General features: G+C 46.9%; 1 protein-coding gene across 2 annotated transcripts in view; it reads left to right on the plus strand.

The window, feature by feature from the left end:
• Positions 1-2,065: 2,065 nt before the first annotated feature.
• The window catches only part of HABP2 (hyaluronan binding protein 2), a 37,074-nt gene continuing 20,230 nt past the window's right edge, over positions 2,066-18,909 (plus strand). Inside the window, exons 1-2 of one of the 2 annotated variants that reach the window (XM_007964115.3) lie at positions 2,066-2,242; positions 17,023-17,059. In XM_007964115.3, the coding sequence (XP_007962306.2) occupies positions 2,174-2,242; positions 17,023-17,059 (106 nt within the window). In that variant the 5' untranslated portion in view covers positions 2,066-2,173. The remainder of the gene's footprint in view (positions 2,243-17,022; positions 17,060-18,909) is intronic. The other variant, XM_073019380.1, reaches the window with a different exon arrangement.

The raw sequence follows: 18,909 nt of genomic DNA on the forward strand, positions 1-18,909 counted from the left end.
TCACATTGAGTTGGCTATGCTATCTAAGGCATCCTGGTGATAACATATCCAACTGTCACGTGAATAAAGCGGTTATTCATTTGTTCATTCCAGCCAACATAAATTTATTGAGTGCCTATCCAGTGCTGGGTACCTATGCCAAGGATTCAATGGTGATCGAAACAGAGGGCCTGCTCTTCCTGAGGGCCTGCTGTCCTGAGTTTTCAGTCCAATAGCTAAATAAGGAACATAGGAAACCATAGGGACAATGGGGAACAAATATTAATGAAATAGCAATACGGCTGTGACATTACGACCTCGATAAATGCTGTAAAGAAGAAATGCATGCAGGGCTTCTGAGGAAGTAATGTTTGGGCTAAAAGATGGAAGATGCATTAACTAGGAGAGTTAACGAAATTAACTTGCTCAAGAGTGAGCAGCGTTCTAGTTAACAGATTTATGGTTGCCATAAGGATTAGGGGAAGGACAGAGTAAGGCTAGAGAAGAACTTTCTAGGAAAAGGGACTACAGCCAGGCGTGGTGGCTCACGCCTGTAATACTAGCACTTTGGGAGCCGGAGGCGGGTGGATCATCTGAGGTCAGGAGTTTGAGACCAGCCTGGCCAAGATGGCGAAATCCCATTTCTACTAAAAATACAAAAATCAGCCAGGCGTGGTGGCAGGCACCTGTAGTCCCAGCTACTCAGGAGGCTGAGACAGGAGAATCACTTGAACCTGGGAGGCGGAGGTTGCAGTGAGCCAAGATCATGCCACTGCACTCCAGCCTGGATGACAGAATGAGACTCTGTCTCAAAATAATAATGAGAAGAAGAAGAAGAGGAAGAAGAAGAAGAAGAAGAAGAAGAAGAAGAAGAAGAAGAAGAAGAAGAAGAAGAAGAAGAAGAAGAAGAAGAAGAAGAAGAAGAAAGAAAAAGGGACTACTAACATGGGCATGTATTATGGTGATCAGGTGGATGTGGATGGTGCAGGAGATGGGGTGGGTGGAGTTGATGGCTGCCTAAAATAGAATGGATAAAAGAAAATAAGTTATTTAGGAGGTAAAGTGGCAGGACCAGGACTTGGCCAGTCCTTCAAGGCTCGTCTGGTGACTGGGGCATTCTTCCGGGCTTGGACCTGTGAGGCCCTCCCAGGCTGGCAACTTGGCGTTCAGAAGTAGATGCAACCACTGACGCAGTCTACGTGCCAAACAGGGATAGCAAATGGGGGAAGGGCTGGGCAGGGGGCATGGGTGAGCACGTACCTCCGCTGGCAGCGGCATTTCAAAATCTGGATTTATGACTCAGGTCCGGAGGATTCCTGGAACCCAGGCATAGATTACTGTGGGCAGTCAGTTGTTTACAGGAGATCAAGATCATGCCTATTAAGGAGATCAATTGTGTCCACAAGAACCCACACTTAATAGGTAATTGCTGCTTAATAGAACTCTACCTGCAACCAGCGTAACTAAATAAGGAACATAGGAAACAATTGTCCCGAAATATGAACACTATGATGTTTTTTCCTCCCCTTGATCAAAGAAAGACTCCAATGGAAGGGGAAAAATAATTAAAAAGTAAAAGCCTTATGTAATGAGGTTTAAAAGAAAACTTTTGAAGGCAACAAGCAACTGTGGGCAACACTTCAAAGGGCCCAGAATCAATGTTTGTCAATAGCAGTTTTGCATCCTTTAATTTATCTCTCACGAATATAAAGTGTGATGTTATTAGGAACCCATCCATGCCTTAATTCTGTTTGCGATTTGATGAACCAGAAGTCTATTAACATTCTGTACAAATCGGCACTGGCAGAGGCCTGTGGCACAGGCTTCACCTGATCTTTTATCCTGAGGCTGGGATGCTAGTTACACTGTCAGGCTTTCTGCACAGAACACCCAGCAGCTGCCATGTGCACCGTGGAGCCGGGGGCTCTTTATGTCAGCTACTTTCTTTGGAGAGTTTCTCCCCAGAAGAGAAACCACCTCATGACTCAGCCCAGCCCCAAAGTTGCCATTTGTTTAATCAAGATAGTTGGTTTGCAAAACATTAAACATTAAACAGTATTTGAAGCCTAGTTAATAATTTGCATCCTCTTCATTTGTTCCTGAATCCTTGGAGACTGACATTTTTCCCCCCTAAAGGCATAGACAACAAAAGAAATTTTATTGAGAGCAAAACACAAGTCCTTAAACTACAAAGATGTTTGCCAGGACGTCTGATCTCCATGTTCTGCTGTTAATGGCTCTGGTGGGAAAGACAGCCTGTGGGGTAAGTGTTCTTTTCTAATAACTGTAGTTGAGAGACTCTGAAGTTTACTAGGAGGACCAAGCTAGGCTGGGAGTGATGAGAAACTTCAGAGTGAAAGGCTGGAGTTGCCAAGTTGGAGATGTTCTAACTACAAGAATCAGTGCAGGTCTGTGGCTTGGTTTCTTTTGAACAGCCACTCCCATGGGAACATGTGTCTGACTTGAGCCACCTTGGAGCGGAGGCTCGATGAATGCATTCCAGCAAAGGAGACTGGGGCAAGAAAATGTGCCCCAGGGCATGTGCTGTAACCTGTCGTGGATCTCATAGACCCCTTTGAGAAGCCATGGAAAGCTATAAACTCTCTCCCCAGGAAAATATACCTATCTATTGGTGTTGACACACACAGCTTTCCAGCCATTTGGGGCTGACACTAGGGTAAGAACCAATGCACTATGGCCTTAGAGGGGACGCCTGCTGACTGCAAACGATCCTGGAAATGGGTCTGCATAAATCGTTTGGATTTGGGCAGAAGCTTTGTGTTTAGTACTTTGTCTCCTTTTTCCCATGACAGCAGCGGATGAGGCAGAGAGGGTGAGCAGGGGCCCAAGGGAGGTTGCAGTGAACAGGGAAGGGAAGTCCCGTCAGAGAGTCTTGAATGGAGGACTCAGGACCTAAGGGAGCAGATGACTTGTCAAGACGTTAGTTCCTTCTGCGTGCCGTGGTCTAAGAGTGTCCGATGGATCTCTGTGGGCATGTGAAAGAGGGTCTTGCACAGAGATAGAGTCTCCTGGGAGTTCCGTGCTGGTTGGAGTCTGAGGCATGAATGTGGGCTTTGGAGGCAGGGTTTGAATCTCAGCTTTGCCACATTCTAGCTGTGGAATGTTGGGCAAGGAACATAATCTGTCTGAGCCTCAGTGTTGTCTTCTGCAGATCAAGTGCTAACCTCTCATAGATTTGGGGAGGGCTGCAATTAAACGAGGTCATGTATGTGGCTTGCAAATAAATGTGAGCTCTACTCCCTTAAAATGTCAAGAATGAACACAACTTCTCTATAAAAATCAGGGAGTGCTCCGCCTTGTTGGGGAGGGGTGCTAGAAAGCGGGCAGAGGATGAGAACTGAAATAACAGTCATAACCTCTCTGTCTTATTAAGTACCTTTGCATTTTGTTCCCCATTTCACTCCACAGAGCATTTCCTGAAGGAAGCAGATTAAGTTACAGGTTTTCTGATTAGCATGTTTTTAAAACAATAGCTTCTCCTTTCTTTTCCGTCAACTGTGCTCAGACACCTATCTTAGCTCTGTATTAAGTTGCCAAGTGACTCACTTCTGAAAGGGTTTTCTTTTCAAATCATGACTTGTGTGTGTGTGGTGGCTGCAATTACAAATTGTTGTCAAGCCCCTACATCATTTGATGGCTTGTTGGGTGTCTGAGGCCAAGACACAGCAGAAATACCACAGGTCTAGAGAAAGGCAGGAGAAATCATCTGAGGCCCACACGGGGCCCAGAGAACATACCAGTCGGAAAGAATTAGATCCTAAACTTTGCAGGCAAGGAGAAACGTTGACACAGTCTGTTTGAAGTTCACAAAAGGATAATGGTCCCGAAAAATCCCTTTTTTGCAAACCCTAGTGAATTTTTAGGGTTAACGATGAAATTATAAGTCAATAATGGATAAAAGAGAAAATATGAGAGTTAGCCTTCAGGCAATGAGCTTAGTCAATTCCAAAGAGAGGATTCGGGGCTTTGGAATGCTTTCTTCCCCCAGATGTGTGCCAGACAGGTGGTCGGGAAGGCGGTTTGTGTTCCACAGGCCGGCACACAGACATCAGGGGAAAGTGGCCAAGTCGTTCAGATGCTTTGGAGAGTTTGGGGCATCACGAGGGGTAAAGAAGCCACATAGCCAGCTGGGCTGGGTGGTCTCTCCAGCCCCACACAGCTAAAAGTCATAACTAACTGCTACCATTTAATGAGGAGTCCTGAGTACTAGCCCTGAACTTTCCATGAATTAGTTCATCTCTGGAAGGACCCCAAGAAGTAATTCCTACTATGCTCCCATTTTACAGAAACAAAGCTGGAAAACTGGGCCAGTCCCAAGTCGTATAGCTGATGAGTGGCAGAGCTGAGCTCTAGACTACAGACTGGTTTCTGTGTACCCAGTCTCCTGTCTGGGGCCCTGGGTGAGGATGAGATTTCTTTGGCTCGTACAGCTTCAGGGGCATGGCTTTTCCTGTAGGGAAAGGAGGCTCTTAGACCAGGCACATGTTTGCTGGGTGAAGCGCAATGGACTCCACATATCTCTGAAACTCCAAAGAAAAGCAGCTGCAAGATCTGTGGTCACTATTCATTGGAAAGATGCCCAGGTACTCTCCTGTGAATTCAGATCATGTAGCAAATGAGAACTGTTCTTTGGAATCATCTCTCATGGAGATTTTTATTCTGATATCCACTAGCCCAAGAGATACGGGTCAAAAATCATTGCTGTGAACTCCAGGGCATGATTCATTGTGCCTTCCTGTTCTAGTCGAGATTTGGTTTTTCTAACCTATGATTTTTGAGCACCTGTCCAGCACAGCCTCATATCATTATCCCTGTTTTATGGATAAGATACAAACCCAGAGATGTTAAACTAACTTTCCGGCCAGGATTGGGGCCAGAACTGTCTGACTCCACGTTCATCACAGGAGGCCTGCTAAACTGTAAATAAGGCACGGACTGTCTTAGAAATCTCTTCTTGCTAGGATTCTTCGAGTGATTTGGGGCCCAGCTGGGCTCAGCCATAATGGAATTTGACCTCTCCAAGCCCAGAAACCAGAGGACAATGCTTGTCAAGCTTGCCTGCTTACTCAGCCCATCCCCAGAAAGGAGGAAAGACAAAGCCTTCTCTCCCCTGCAAAGGAGGTGCTTTCAATTAAAACAATGTTTACATTTCTGGGCTTTTGAAACCCTAGAACTCTAGAATCTTCCCAGGTATAGAGCCACAGAAAAGTTTGCCTAGGTCAGAAGTTGCAAAGTGGCAGCTTGCAATACACTTTGCTCACAGCTCAAGTTTAATTTGGTGGGTAGAAGATTGGCTCAAAGAGAATTTTAGTTTTATTTTCATTGCTTGGCCACATTTGAAAATTGGAACACAGAACATTTCCCATAAAGACACAGATTCCCAGCTTTTCTTGAAAATCAGACATCTGAGTAGCACTGGGTTCCCATTCTTGGCTGGCACCATGGAGAGGGCCAGCCACTGCCGCTGTTATTAGAAGTTTGAGGCCAGGCGTGCTAGTTCATGCCTGAATCCCAGCACTTTGGGAGGCCAAGGTGGGAGGATTGCTTGAGGCCAGGAGTTTGAGACTAGCAACATAGCAAGACCCCGTCTCTAACAACAACAACAAAAAATTTAATTAAGCAGGTGTGGTGGTACATGTCTGTAGTCTCAGCTACTTGGGAGGCTGAGGCAGAAGCATCACTTGAGCCCGGGAGGTGGAGACTGCAATGAGGAGTGAAGGTGCCATTGCATCCTCTGAAAGAAAGAAAGAAAGAAAGAAAGAAAGAAAGAAAGAAAGAAAGAAAGAAAGAAAGAAAGAAAGAAAGAAAGAAAGAAGGAAGGAAGGAAGGAAGGAAGGAAGGAAGGAAGGAAGGAAGGAAGGGAGAAAGAAAGGGAGAAAGAAAGAAAGAAAAGGAGAGAGACAGAGAGAGAAAGAAAGAAAAAGAAAGAAAGAAAGAAAGAGAGAGAAACAAAGAGAGAAAGAAAGAAAGAAAAAGAAAGAAACAAAGAAAGAAAGAAAGAAGGAAAAAAAGAAAGAAGGAAGGAAGGAAGGAAAGAAAGAAAGAAAGAAAGAAAGAAAGAAAGAAAGAAAGAAAGAAAGAAAGAAAGAGAGAGAGAGAGAGAGAAAGAAAGAAAGAAAGAGAAAGAAAGCTGAGTTTCCCAGAGACTGGTTTTTGCTATGTTCCAGGCTGGTATCGAACTCCTGACCTTAAATGATCCTCTTGCCTTGGCCTCTCAAAGTGCTGAGATGACAGGTGTGAGACATCATGCCTGGCCCCTATATTATCTAGAAGCCTTCCTCTTGACCAGTGTGCATTGTTTGCCTGGTTCTGCCTTAGTGCACTTCTCTGGCTATTGCTCAGAAATGCTGTGGATATTGACTTATCGGAGCCAGTGTGAGATGGGCAAGTGACCAGGCTCAGCATCCGATTAATTTAAGCATCCACACCTGCATGGGCTCCAGGACCAAACAAGGCCTTGGATAGGAAGATGGGAGCCACTCTTTTCAAAGCCTCCAGAATGCCGGTCTCTTTCGGGCTTAGGAGAGACTGAAGAGGCATTCCTCCCTCTTACTGCCATCTACACAGTCTTAGAGAAAGGGGAGGAACTGAATTTCACTGCAAATTCTCATAGATTTTTTAACTGATCCGAAGCACAAGTCCAACTCATTACCTTTAGTGGTGTACACTGGTATTTAGGGAAATCAGGTCGCGGGAAATCACACGCATATATAGGCACAGGTATATTTACACTTTAAATTCATTAGAGTTTCCTAAATGCAAGAGCAATTCTGCTGTCACAGAGAAACAGCATGGCAGAATATTCGGCAGCCGGGATTTTAAATAAAACATGCTTTTTCTTCATAATTAATATAACAAGGTTTCCTGGCTTAAGACTTGGCAACGATCCCAGGAAAAATGATGGGGGGAGGGGGTTGGTGCGCCATGCCTGTGACCCGCAAACAAGTTCCAGGAAAAGTTGATGCTGAGTAAGTTCTCCTCAGTCGGCCCTTCCTGCAGGGGTGCACTCTGAGGAAACAAAACGAACTCACTGACAACAGTGGCTAATAATAATCGCAGTAAGGCCGGGCGCGGTGGCTCAAGCCTGTAATCCCAGCACTTTGGGAGGCCGAGACGGGTGGATCACGAGGTCAGGAGATCGAGACCATCCTGGCTAACCCGGTGAAACCCCGTCTCTACTAAAAAATACAAAAAACTAGCCGGGCGAGGTGGCGGGCGCCTGTAGTCCCAGCTACTCGGGAGGCTGAGGCAGGAGAATGGCGTAAACCCGGGAGGCGGAGCTTGCAGTGAGCTGAGATCCGGCCACTGCACTCCAGCCTGGGCGACAGAGCGAGACTCCGTCTCAAAAAAAAAATAAAAAATAAAAAAAATAATTGCAGTAAGAGTAATCGTAATAATTAATAGTAGCAGCAACCATTTATGAAGTCTTTACCTGTACCAGATGAGGCATGCTTTATGTTTATTATCTCATTTAAGCTTCCCCCAAACCCTATGAGGCAGGGACCAATGTCATTCTCACTTCATAGACAAGAAACTAAGCATAGAGCAGTTAAATCGTCTACCCAAGATGGCACCTCTGGGAGGTTACAGTTCTGGGATTCAAGGTCTATCCAACGCTAAGTTCTTTGTTCATAAGCACTGTGGTTGAGATCATCATGCCTGGCACCACCCAAAGACAAACAAGACCGTTCCGTGTGGTATCAAAGGTGTCAAAATGGGCAGCAGCCTGAGACTCCAGCTTCCATCAGGAGACAAAGTCACTCTCACCTAGACGGTCCCTCAGTAGCCCCGAAGCTTTGCTTTCCAACATCACAAGGATCGAGTCTTGCCAGCTAGCAAACCAGTTCATTCAGTGTTTTCAAAACTTCAGTCATGAATGAAGCCATCTTCAGAAATTCTGCCAACGCCCAAATTAGTTTCTTAATACTTTTGTTAAAGACTCACCTTTTCTCTAAATTGATTTCGTTCTAAAGGAAATTGTCATTACTACAAAAAAAGCGAAGTGATGTCATTGAATTCTAGCTGGCTGCTGGTGACATGCTAAAGCTCTGAGCCTGAAGCAGCTTTCTCCTCCTTAGAGGAAAAATCAGCAGGAGGCAGAGGATAGAGACACCAGCACCCCCCAGTCCTTCCCCCTGGTGGGATTGGAAGGACAGTCAACCTGAGAAAAGAAAGACTTTCTCACACTGTTTCTGTTTTATTCTAATGCTGTTATTTCACGTCCTGGCTAGGCACCACCTCAATCAACTCAGGTTCCCCCAGTGGCTCACATCTGATGCCTTGGAAAGTGCAGGAGTGAGCACAGCTTCAGCAGAGGTGGTGCTGATGCCCAGTGGGGGAGTTACCTTCCTGAAGCCCTGGGCTATTTGCCGGGGCTGATTGACCAAAAAGGGCAATGTGGGGGCTTGTGCTTATATAAGGCAGGCCCCACTCCTGCGCTTTCATTTTGTCCACTTGCTTGTCTTATTTATTTATTTTTTTTAAGATAAAGTCTCTGTTGCTCAGGCTGGAGTGCAATGGTGCGATCTTGGCTCAATGCAACCTCTGCCTCCCAGGTTAAAGCGATTCTCCTGACTCAGCCTCCCAAGTAGCTGGGATTACAGGCATCCTCCACTACGCCCAGCTAATTTTTGTATTCTTGGTAGACACAGGGTTTCACCATCCTGGCCAGGCTGGTCTCAAACTCCTGACCTCAAGTGATCCACCTGCTCTGGCCTCCCAAAGTGCTGGAATTACAGGCGTGAGCCACCGCGCCCGGCCTTTGCTTGCCTTTTAAAAAGTCTTCCAAGAGCATTATCAGATGCAGAATTTTTACCCAGACTCCTTGTCTTGGATGGCCTCACTCCCTAACCTTGAAAGCTCCCCTCCACCACCATCTGTTTGCCCCAAGTCCCTGGGATGAGCCATTTGTACAGGTATTTCTCACCAAGTCTCACCTGCAGAGTAATCATTGCAAATGCCATTCTCCTCCTGAGCAGCCAAAGCTCCTTGAATAAAACACTGGAATTGGGAGAGGGAAGTCTTACTTTTATAATTGGGGAAACTGAGGCACAGAGAAACTCAACAACTTGCACAGGAGCAGAGATAGGCCCTGAGTCCCCTCAGACAGAAGCTTCACATCCAAGAGAGGTTGGTATAACCAAAATGTGGCCAAGGGCAGAGTCGCCTGGGCACTGGTGGAACATGGGTGTTGTGTTCCCGGCCTACCTCAGACCCATGGATACACAACCTCTGCAGATGGGCCCCAGGGATCTGTATTTTTATCAAGCTGCCCAGACAATTCTTACGCACATTGAGGTTTAAGAACCAATGTCTTTAAAATGGAAATTCCCCGGATGTACAAATGGGTCTCTTCTCTTTCTGCCCCTTACCCCTGTCCCATCTCTGCCTGCCACTGTCACAGGAAGCTGCGGCTCAGCCCTTAGCTGGGCAGGGTCTGACTGGCCAGCTCTGGGTTTTAGAGCAGGGAAGCTGCACAGAGTACCTCTGAGCCAGGCACAGGTGACCGGTGTCAGAGCCAGGAGACCCGAGCTTGAGTCCCTCCGCTGCCCCAATGCATCCTTGTCCTTGTCCATGGTGAAGCCACTTCACCATGCTGGGCCTCAGCTTCCTCCTCTGCAGATGAAGGGTCTAAGCTAGTTCCTCTCTACAGTGGCTTCTGGCTCATCACTGTGGTCTGGTGAACAGCTTCACCCAGGTATCCAGGAAGGAAACCATCCACAGGCACTGCTGGCCAGCACCTTCTCCTTCGGCTTCCACATTTCCCCATGAGAGTCTTTGCCCCCTTGCTCTGAGCTTCAGGTGAAAGCAAAGCTGCCGTGAACCTGCCAGTCTTGAGACGGCATTGAACAACGTGTGCAAAAGCAAGAAGGGCAAGATTCCTGTGCCTGCAAAGGGACGGAGTGGCACCACTTCACACCTATTAGGATGGCTCACTTCATACCTGTTAGGATGGCTATCATTTTCAAGAATGGGGAATAACAAGTATGGGTGAGAATGTGGAAAAATTGGAACTGTCACTGGTAGGTATGTAAAATGGTGTGGCCACTGTGGAAAACAGTATGGCGGTCCCTGACAAAGTTAAACATAGAACTACTCTAGGACCCAGCAATTCCACACCTAAACACATATCTAAAAGAACCGAAAGCAGAGACGAACAGAAAGCTGTACACCAATGTTCATAGCAGCATTATTCACAATAGCCAAAAGGTGTAAATGACCCATGTCCATCAAGAGATGAATGCATAAACAACATGTGTTTAGATAGATGGAGACAATGGAATACTATTTAGCTGTAAAAAGGAAGGAAAGTTTGATACATGCTACCTAGAAGACCTTGGAAACATGACGCACAGTGAAATAAAGGCAGTCCCAGAAGGACAAATATTGTAGGATCCCGCTTCCATGAGATACTTAGAATTGCCAAATGTGCAGAGACAGAAAATAGGCTAGAGATTAGCAGGGCCGAGGGAGAAGAAGGAGGCATTTCTGTTCAATGAGTGCAGTCTATGTTGGGGATGATGAAAAAGTTTGGGGATTAGAGCGTGGTGATGGGTACACAGCATTGTGAATGTAATTAGTATCACTGAATGGTACACTTACAAATGGTCAAAACGATAAACGGGATGTTCTGTATATGTTACCGCAATTTTCAAATAAAAGGACTGAGTGGCTTGGCACAACTGCTCATCTTGGTGTCTTCTAGGATAAAGTTGGTTAGACAGAAAGTCAGGGAGGGGCAGAGAGAGAAGGGGCCCGTGTCTCTGAATCCTACTGATTTATAGTGTAATCTTCTTGGAGGTGGGGAGTGTATACATCTAGTCTATTTTGTCCTATCTTTAATCCAGTGATGATTTCAACTCAGGCTGAAATGATGTTGCTTATCTTTGTAGTAGGAGCCGGGGACTGGCCCTGCTGAACTGTGCACACTTGTCCCTGTCCACCTTCCAGTCCAATGGTTGCAAGCCTTAACCATGGCCATAATGTAGAGGTCTCTCCTCCCCAGCTGCCCTTGGGAGTAATGCAGCCCCTCCCTGGTGGTTGGCAACATGTGGAGTACCACCAGGCATAGGGTAGAACATGCAAGGAGGAAGGGATGGTGTGATTAGAGTCCCAGCCTTTTACCCAGCAAGCAGAAGATTTCTCTGCTCTTAGTTCATTCTGAGCTGAGCCTCTTTCCCCGAAAGACAATTCTGGCCCCATCTCCCCCGTCACTGCCTCCTAATCCCTCTGAGAACATTTTCTACCAGTGAATTCCTGGAACACATCAACTTAGACTTTTAGGCTTTCTGTTTTGCCTTCCAGAAGTTTTGGAATTCTGGAAGGCAGAGGAAGAATCTTAGTTGAAATAATCACTGGATTAAAGATGGGACAAAATAGATTATATGTATGCGCACCCCACAACCAAGGAGATTACACTGTAAATCAGTAAGACTCAGAGACACGGGATCCTTCTCTCCCTGCCTTCCTCACTAACCAGCCTTAACCTGGGTGGACACCAGACTTTGAGACTCTGGTGGTTTAGGCATTTTAACATTGCTAAGGGCCTGCTCTTAACCTTGAGGTCAGTGTCCTAAGCCAGGGATCCATTGAGAAATCCCAAGTGTGGAGTAGAAGAAACGGTAGTTGGATCTAGAATGGTCTTTCTAAATATACTACAAAGCAGCTACTTTACCATGTGCAGAAGCAGCAGCGTCCACCCTGTAAGAGAAGATGGCTCAGCTGGGACCATGTGCTATTTTGGCCCTGTTGAAACTAGAAATGGATGTGGTGGGAGAAGTGAGCAGTGTCTTACATGCCTTTTGATCTGGGTGGAGATGTTTGTTAAGATGTATTTACTGCAGTAGGAGGCTGGTTGAGGCTCAATCTGACTTTTGTACTTTCTCCAGCTGTCACTCGGGCTAAGTAGGCCCTCTCTGTGGCCTGCCAGGCCTAGGCCAGATTAGACAAGCTTTTTTTTTTTTTTTTTTTTTTTAAAGACAGTCTCACTCTGTCACCCAGGCTGAAGTGCAGTGGCACAATCTCAGCTCACTACAACCTCCACTTCCCAGGTTTAAGTGATTCTTGTGCCTTAGCCACACGAGTAGCTGGGATGACAGGCGCCTGCCACCGTGCCTGGCTAATTTTCGTATTTTTAGTAGAGATAGGGTTTTGCCATGTTGGCCAAGCTGGTCTCCAACTCCTGGCCTCAAGTGATCTGCCCACCTCGGCCTCCCAAAATGTTGGGATTACAGGCGTGAGCCACCGCGCCCAGCCCACAGATAGGTCTTTTTATAAAGTGTTCCAAGAACAGTGCCCCTGATTTTGAACCTAGCTCAACACCTGCCTCTCTTAAGGTTAACAAGCTTTTCTGTTTCTTTCTCCTCCATCCTCGCTTTATTACTGTGTACACGTGGCAGCTTCCTGGTTCCTCATGGCAATAGTGACTAAGAGCAAGGACTCTGATGTGAGACCGATGCTCTCCTGTCCTGGCTCCAGCATTTTCTAGTTAAGTTATTGTAGACAACTTAATATCTGAAAACATCAGTTTTCTCACCTCTAAAATGGACCTAATCATAACACCTAAATTATGAAGTATTGTGTGCAACAAACAAGACAAAATGCACGCAAAATATTTAGCACAGCTGATGGCACATTGTCAGCTCTAAAGGAATATGAACTGACATCACAGTTTTCTGCTTCTTAGTTATCTCTTCCTCCTACTCTTGCATCGATCTTTCTCTTTGGATGTGCAAGTCCCAGGAGTAAGGGTTCTTCTTTCCTTGTCTCTGGGGTAAGAGTTAAGGGAATGATGGAATGAAAGGAGGCAAATACGGTGTCCACCCTTCCCACCTGCCATCATCCAGGTTAGTTTCAGGGATCCGGATACAGGCATAAGTAATCCACTATCAGCCGGGACTTTCCCATATGGTCCCTAAATATCCAGTCCGGTGCTGGGGCTACCAGTTTCCACATTGCACCACGGCCCCTCTCTGTGGGTGGACACTGTGGGTCACAAAATGAGTGACTTGCTTCAGATTCTGGCGACCCCCTCACAGGCAGCCCAAGCCCCACATTAGCTTCAGGCTCCCTCAAAGCCCAGCCCAGGAAGTCTCGGCTTTCTTTTTGTTTGGTTTCCCTACCAGCGCCAGCTCCTAGGAAGGACACGTCTGCCACCTGCTGGCTGTAGGCAGCATGGCACCCGGCTGTCCCTCAGGCTCCAGCTGGAGCCAGGATGTGCAACGCCGGCCCAGGTGCAGGTCCTGGAGGGCCCTTCCATGCTGGACCCTGAGGAAGGATGTCCCTCAAAGTCTTCTGCCCACTTCTTAGGGCATGGCCCACCCTGTGCAGTTCAAAGAGAAGAATTTGTAGGGAATCTCCTCAGGACTGGGTGGAGACAGGTCTAGACAGATGGGCCCTGCCCTGAGAAAGGCATGGCAGGGAGCAAGGACCAGGACTAAGGCCCAGATGACTGGAGGTGATGAGGGTGAGATTGAAGGAGGGGTAACCTTTGTCCTTGAGGTCTTAGTGTATTAGTCCATTCTCATGCTGCTAATAAAAACATACCCGAGACTGGGTAATTTATAAAGAAAAAGAGGTTTAATAGACTCACAGTTCCACATGGCTGGGGAGGCCTCACAATCATGGCAGAAGGTAAAAGACACGTCTTACGTGGTGGCAGGCAAGACAGTGTGTGCAGGGGAACTGCCCTTTATAAAACCATCAGATCTCATAAGACTTAATTACTATCATGAGAGCAGCACGGGAAAAACATGCCCCCATGATTCAGTTACCTCCCACATGGTCCTTCCCATGACACATGGGGATTATGGGAGCTACAGTTCAAGATAAGATTTGGGTGGAAACACAGCCAAACCATATTAGGGTCCCCTCATGGCACCTCTCTGGCACTCACCCCCCAGAGGCACCCATTTCTGCCAATCCTTGTTCAAGCATCCTAGGCCCAGGAGCACCCCTAAGGCCTGAGCTGCCCTTCCTCTGCCAGGCCTCCCCAGTACCAACCCCCACCCTCAGCCCCAAAACAGAACACCTGTCCCATCTCACTGCCTGCAGAAACAGGGTGTGGGGGAGGTGGTTAGCCAGGAAGTCATTAGACAGAGGCACAGTCCCAGATAACAAATGGCCTCTCTTCCTTTTTTTGCATTCCTTTCCCCTCACCAACATGTTATTTTGTAATTTTTCAAACCTACAGAAAAGTGGGAAGAATAATGCAATGAATATTCTTCATCCAGATAGATGCTACAATTGTTAAAATGTCATTATAGTTGCTGTGTCTCTCATTCTCCTGTGTGTGTGTATAGTTGTTTTCTTTGTCTGTTTGTTTGCTGAATCATTTGCAAGCAAATTGCAGACATCACTCTAAATACTTCACCAAGCGCCTCTTTTTTTTTTTTTTTTTTTTTTTCCAGACAGAGTCTCTCTCTGTCACCCAGGCTGGAGTGCAGTGGCACAATCTCAGCTCACTGCAAGCTCCGCCTCCCACGTTCACGCCATTCTCCTGCCTCAGCCTCCCAAGTAGCTGGGACTACAGGCACCCACCACCATGCCTGGCTAATTTTTTGTATTTTTAGTGGAGACGGGGTTTCACTGTTAGCCAGGATGGTCTTGATCTCCTGACCTCGTGATCTGCCCACCTCAGCCTCCCAATGTGCTGGGATTACAGGCGTGAGCCACCGCACCTGGCCACCGTCTCTTAAGAATAAGTACATTTTCCTACAGAACTGCAATGCCATTGTTTACTCTCAAGAAAGTCAACATTGACACAATAATATTGTCTAATATGTCTATATTAAAATTTCCCATTTGTTTCAGTGTCTTAGTCCATTTTGTGTTGCTACGATGGAATACCTGAGGCTGGGTGACATATTTTTTTAAAAAAGAGGTTTATTTGGCTTGGATTTCTGAGGGCTGGAAAGTCCAGGATTGGGCAGCTGCTTTTGGAAAGGGCCTCAAGCTGCTTCCACTCATGGCAGAAGGGAAAGGGGAGCCAGTGTGCAGAGATCACATGGCAAGAGGGGAAGCAAGAGGGAGAGGTGGAGGTGCCAGGCTCTTTTTAACAACCAGCTCGCCTAGGAACTAATAGAGTGAAATCTTGCTTACCCTGAGGGAGAACACTAATCTATTCGTAATGGACCCACCCCTATGACCCAACATTGAGGCCCCACCTCCAACACTGGGGATCAAATTTCAGCTTGAGGTTTGGAGAGGACAAATATCCAAGTCAGCACAAACCACAGCACTCAATGTCCTTTTTGCCATTGTTTTTAAATTCGGGATCCAATTAAGAGTCACACACTGCATTTCGTTGCCATGTCCTTTACTAAAAATACAGTCTTCCCGTCTTTTTTTGTCTTTTATGGTGTTGGCATTTTGCTGGAGGCTAGGCTAGGTGTTTTGTAGAATGTCCTGCAATTTGAACCTCACAATTTGGATCTGTCATGTTCCTCATGAATAAATTCAGGGTAAGCATTTTTGCCAAGAATACTATCTGTTGATATTGTACATCCTCAGTACATCGTATTCGGATGCATTATTCTTTTTATTTTTCTTTCTTAATTTATCATCTACCTACTTCCCAAAATCATGTAACGAAGACTACAGTAAAACAGAAAATTAGAAATTCTGCAGAGGGTAGAAGCAGCGAATATACCAAACTGCCTAGCTTGATGTATCTCATTGATCTCAGCTTTCTGGCAGCCACGACCCAAAGGGAAAGCTGTCTGGTGGTAGAACTCTTATTTCTTTAAATCAGGGTTCAGCAAACTTTGTTTGTGAAGTGTCAGATAATAAATATTTGGTGTCATACTTTCTCTCTACAAAAGCAGCCATAAACAAACAGGCATGGTTGTTTTCCAGTAAACCTTTATTTACAAAAACACAACTGCTAGACTTGGCCCAAGGGCCCTTTTTTGCTGACCCCTGATTAAAGTGGAAGAGCATACTCCAGGTATTAAATGAGTAAAACTTTCTTTTTTGGGTTGAGTACTGCATATTAAAGGAACTCTTTATATCATTATTTATTTATTCAGCAAATCTTTTTGAGGAATGCCATGTGCCAAGCTCTATGCTAGGTATGGGGTAATACATCAATGACAAAACAGATAAAATCCCTGCCTTTCTGGAGGACAGAGTCTGATGTGAGAGACAGGTGACATGAAAATAAATAAATGTAAAGCTATGCACTGCAGTAAGGATCATGGAGGGAATGAACAAGTGCAGTGACAAAAACAATGGGGACAGGGAAATGTCATATTGATGGGATATTTCAGGCAAGATGACGTTTAAACTGAGACCTAGCCAAGGTCATGGAGAAGGGCTTCCAGGCAGCAACAATTGCCAAGGCCCTGAGGTAGGAGGAATTTAGCTTGTGCCATTCTGAAGCCAGATGTGGTTGAAGCTTAGTAAGGGGCAATGCAAGGGAGGAGTATGGGAGGAGGTTTGTAGATCATGGCAGGTGTTTGCATTCTATTCTAAGAACAATGGTAAGCCACTGGAGAGTTTTAAGCATCTGTTCATCCCCAAATCCCCAGGAACTGTCACCTGAAGAAATCACCTAGATTTCAGCACGAATTCCAAATCCTACCACAGCTACGTGACCTCCAAGTCCAAAGTTTCTCATCTGTAAACAAGGCTGGTGCAAGCCTCTTCATAGCACTGTTATAATGATGAAATGCAGCAATGCGTATCAGGCAGGGAGTAGATGAAACTCACTGCAACTGACGAGCACGCCAGTACCTGGGCAGCCGTGTTCCAAAGCAAGGACAGGGGCAGACAAGCGACACGACCCCCTGCTGTGGAGAAGGACAATGCTTCAGTGCTCAGCGTGCATAGGTGGTGGTGGGGGGGAGCGTGTATCTTCAAACAGACCCCATCCCCCTCCCTTCAACCTCCATCACGGCCACAACCATAAGAAAGCACACAGTGCACCTGCACCCCGTACGGTCTCCCCTGGCTGACACCTGAGGATCATGCCCGGCCGAGCCCCGTCTCAACGCTGATCTGCTGTGTTGTTTTGTTTTTCAGTTCTCCCTGATGTCTTTATTGGAAAGCCTGGACCCAGGTGAGTGCGCTGATCTCCTGGGGGCTTCCCACCAATCCCAGGCTGGTTGTGGGCTGGAGAAAAGGAGGCCTAAGTATGGAAGTGTTGGAGGGACCCCAGGGTTCAACTATTTCCAGGGTGTCACAGGCACCTTTGAGAACTTGCCCTCAAAATGTGTGCACCCATAATGCTTCACACAATTTTGAGTTTCCTGTGGACACCACTGAGCCCCGGCTCAGGGTCCCAAGGGAAATACTGCCTATGTAGTTAAAACCCTTGATTTTATAAAGGAACTGAGGCCCAGAGAGGGGACGCAACTTACTCCTGGCCACACAGCGAATTGGAGGCTAAAATGAGGTGAAAGGCCAAGGCAAAGCAAGGGTGAGATGGAACAATGCCTGGCTCCAGGCAGGCCAGCCCTGTGCCACACCCATCCGCTCCACCTCTTTCTGTGGAAGGGCAGCCTCCAGGCTGACCTGGCCTGGTGATACCCTCTCACCAGCACCTCTGCCATTGTCCCCTCTGCCCAAATGGTTTGCTTCCTCAGGCTGAGCGCGTCTACCCCCCGGCGGGTCCTGTATCTTCACACAGGCTCTCTGTCTCACAGACTCGCTCTCTTATCGTCTCCCTTTCCTGTGTCCTCAGCCTTGTGCCCACAGTGTGCACAGGCTAGGCAGGGCCACCCCTTCCACATCATCCACTCCTGGTCCTTTGGCTCTGGGTTCGAGTCTCCCTTTGCAGCCCTGAGCCCTGGGGGAGAAAATTCTGCTCACCACTCTATCTGGCCAGAGGCCAACATCCCCACTGGTAGAGATACAGGCTGGTCACCCATGGAGCGCCGTAGCCAGGCAGACAACACACAGAGACTGTGGCCACATCTGAACCTTGAATCAAGGATTTATTTGGCACAAAGATAGCAGTCCCTGGGCCAAATTCAGTTTGACAGTCAATATTCTCCACCAGCAAACCCCTGGATGGGCAGAAAGGTAAGGCCAGGTCTTCATTCTGTCCCAGGTGCTCAGCGGATGTTTGTGGAGTTGAGGAGAAATGTATATGGGCATGGCGTGTGGGGTTTTGAGAAAATCTGTGTCTTTCCCCAACACGAAGGCTATTCAATGACACATAGTTCAGTTCCTCCGAAGGCACGTATTTCAGAGAGTTATCCCCTAGCTGACGGCCACACCACCACCCACACAAGGAGTCCAGGGAGGAGCTGAGACCAAGGGGCTGGAAGGGTGGCCTCTTCCCCAGCCTTGAGCACAAACTGCCCAGGCACCACTGAAGGGGATCCTTGGGTCTGATTTTCAGGGATACTGGGCTGTAGAAGCTATGGGGTGACACAGTGGAAGAAAAAGAAGTGCAGAAGACTCAAAGGCCCTTGACTTCACGGCCAGCTGCCAGAAAGTTGTAAGAGACATCTTCAGTGAGTTCATGACACCCTGGAATTGTGCAGTGAACAACTCGAACAACTGTAAGCAGTGGCCCTACTGAACAGAGATCACGGAAAGGGAGTAGAGTTAGCCTATGTGCCCATAGATTTATAGCTTTAATCAAACAGACTGGGAGCTACAGGGTCAGATTTGATCTGCCAACAGGAAGAACTTTCTCACCATCAGAGTTGTCCAGAAATCTGAATGGGCCATTGGTTTCTCAGGAGGTAATGAGTTTCCCATCACTGGAGACTTTTAAAGCACAGGCTGAAACACCACTTACAGGGAGTGAAGAGTATTGAATTTAACTCTCAAGAAACTGGGCCCTACAAGAACTCTGCCAACAGCTTCAGGCAGTTTGGTGTATGAATGAATGGACCCCAAAGCCGACTGCTCCTGGGATCCAGAGTCCATCTCGAGGTGTCATAGCCTCCGGGGAAT

This window comes from Chlorocebus sabaeus, chromosome 9 (assembly GCF_047675955.1).
Source record: "Chlorocebus sabaeus isolate Y175 chromosome 9, mChlSab1.0.hap1, whole genome shotgun sequence".
In the NCBI taxonomy this organism is placed as follows: Eukaryota; Metazoa; Chordata; class Mammalia; order Primates; family Cercopithecidae; genus Chlorocebus; species Chlorocebus sabaeus.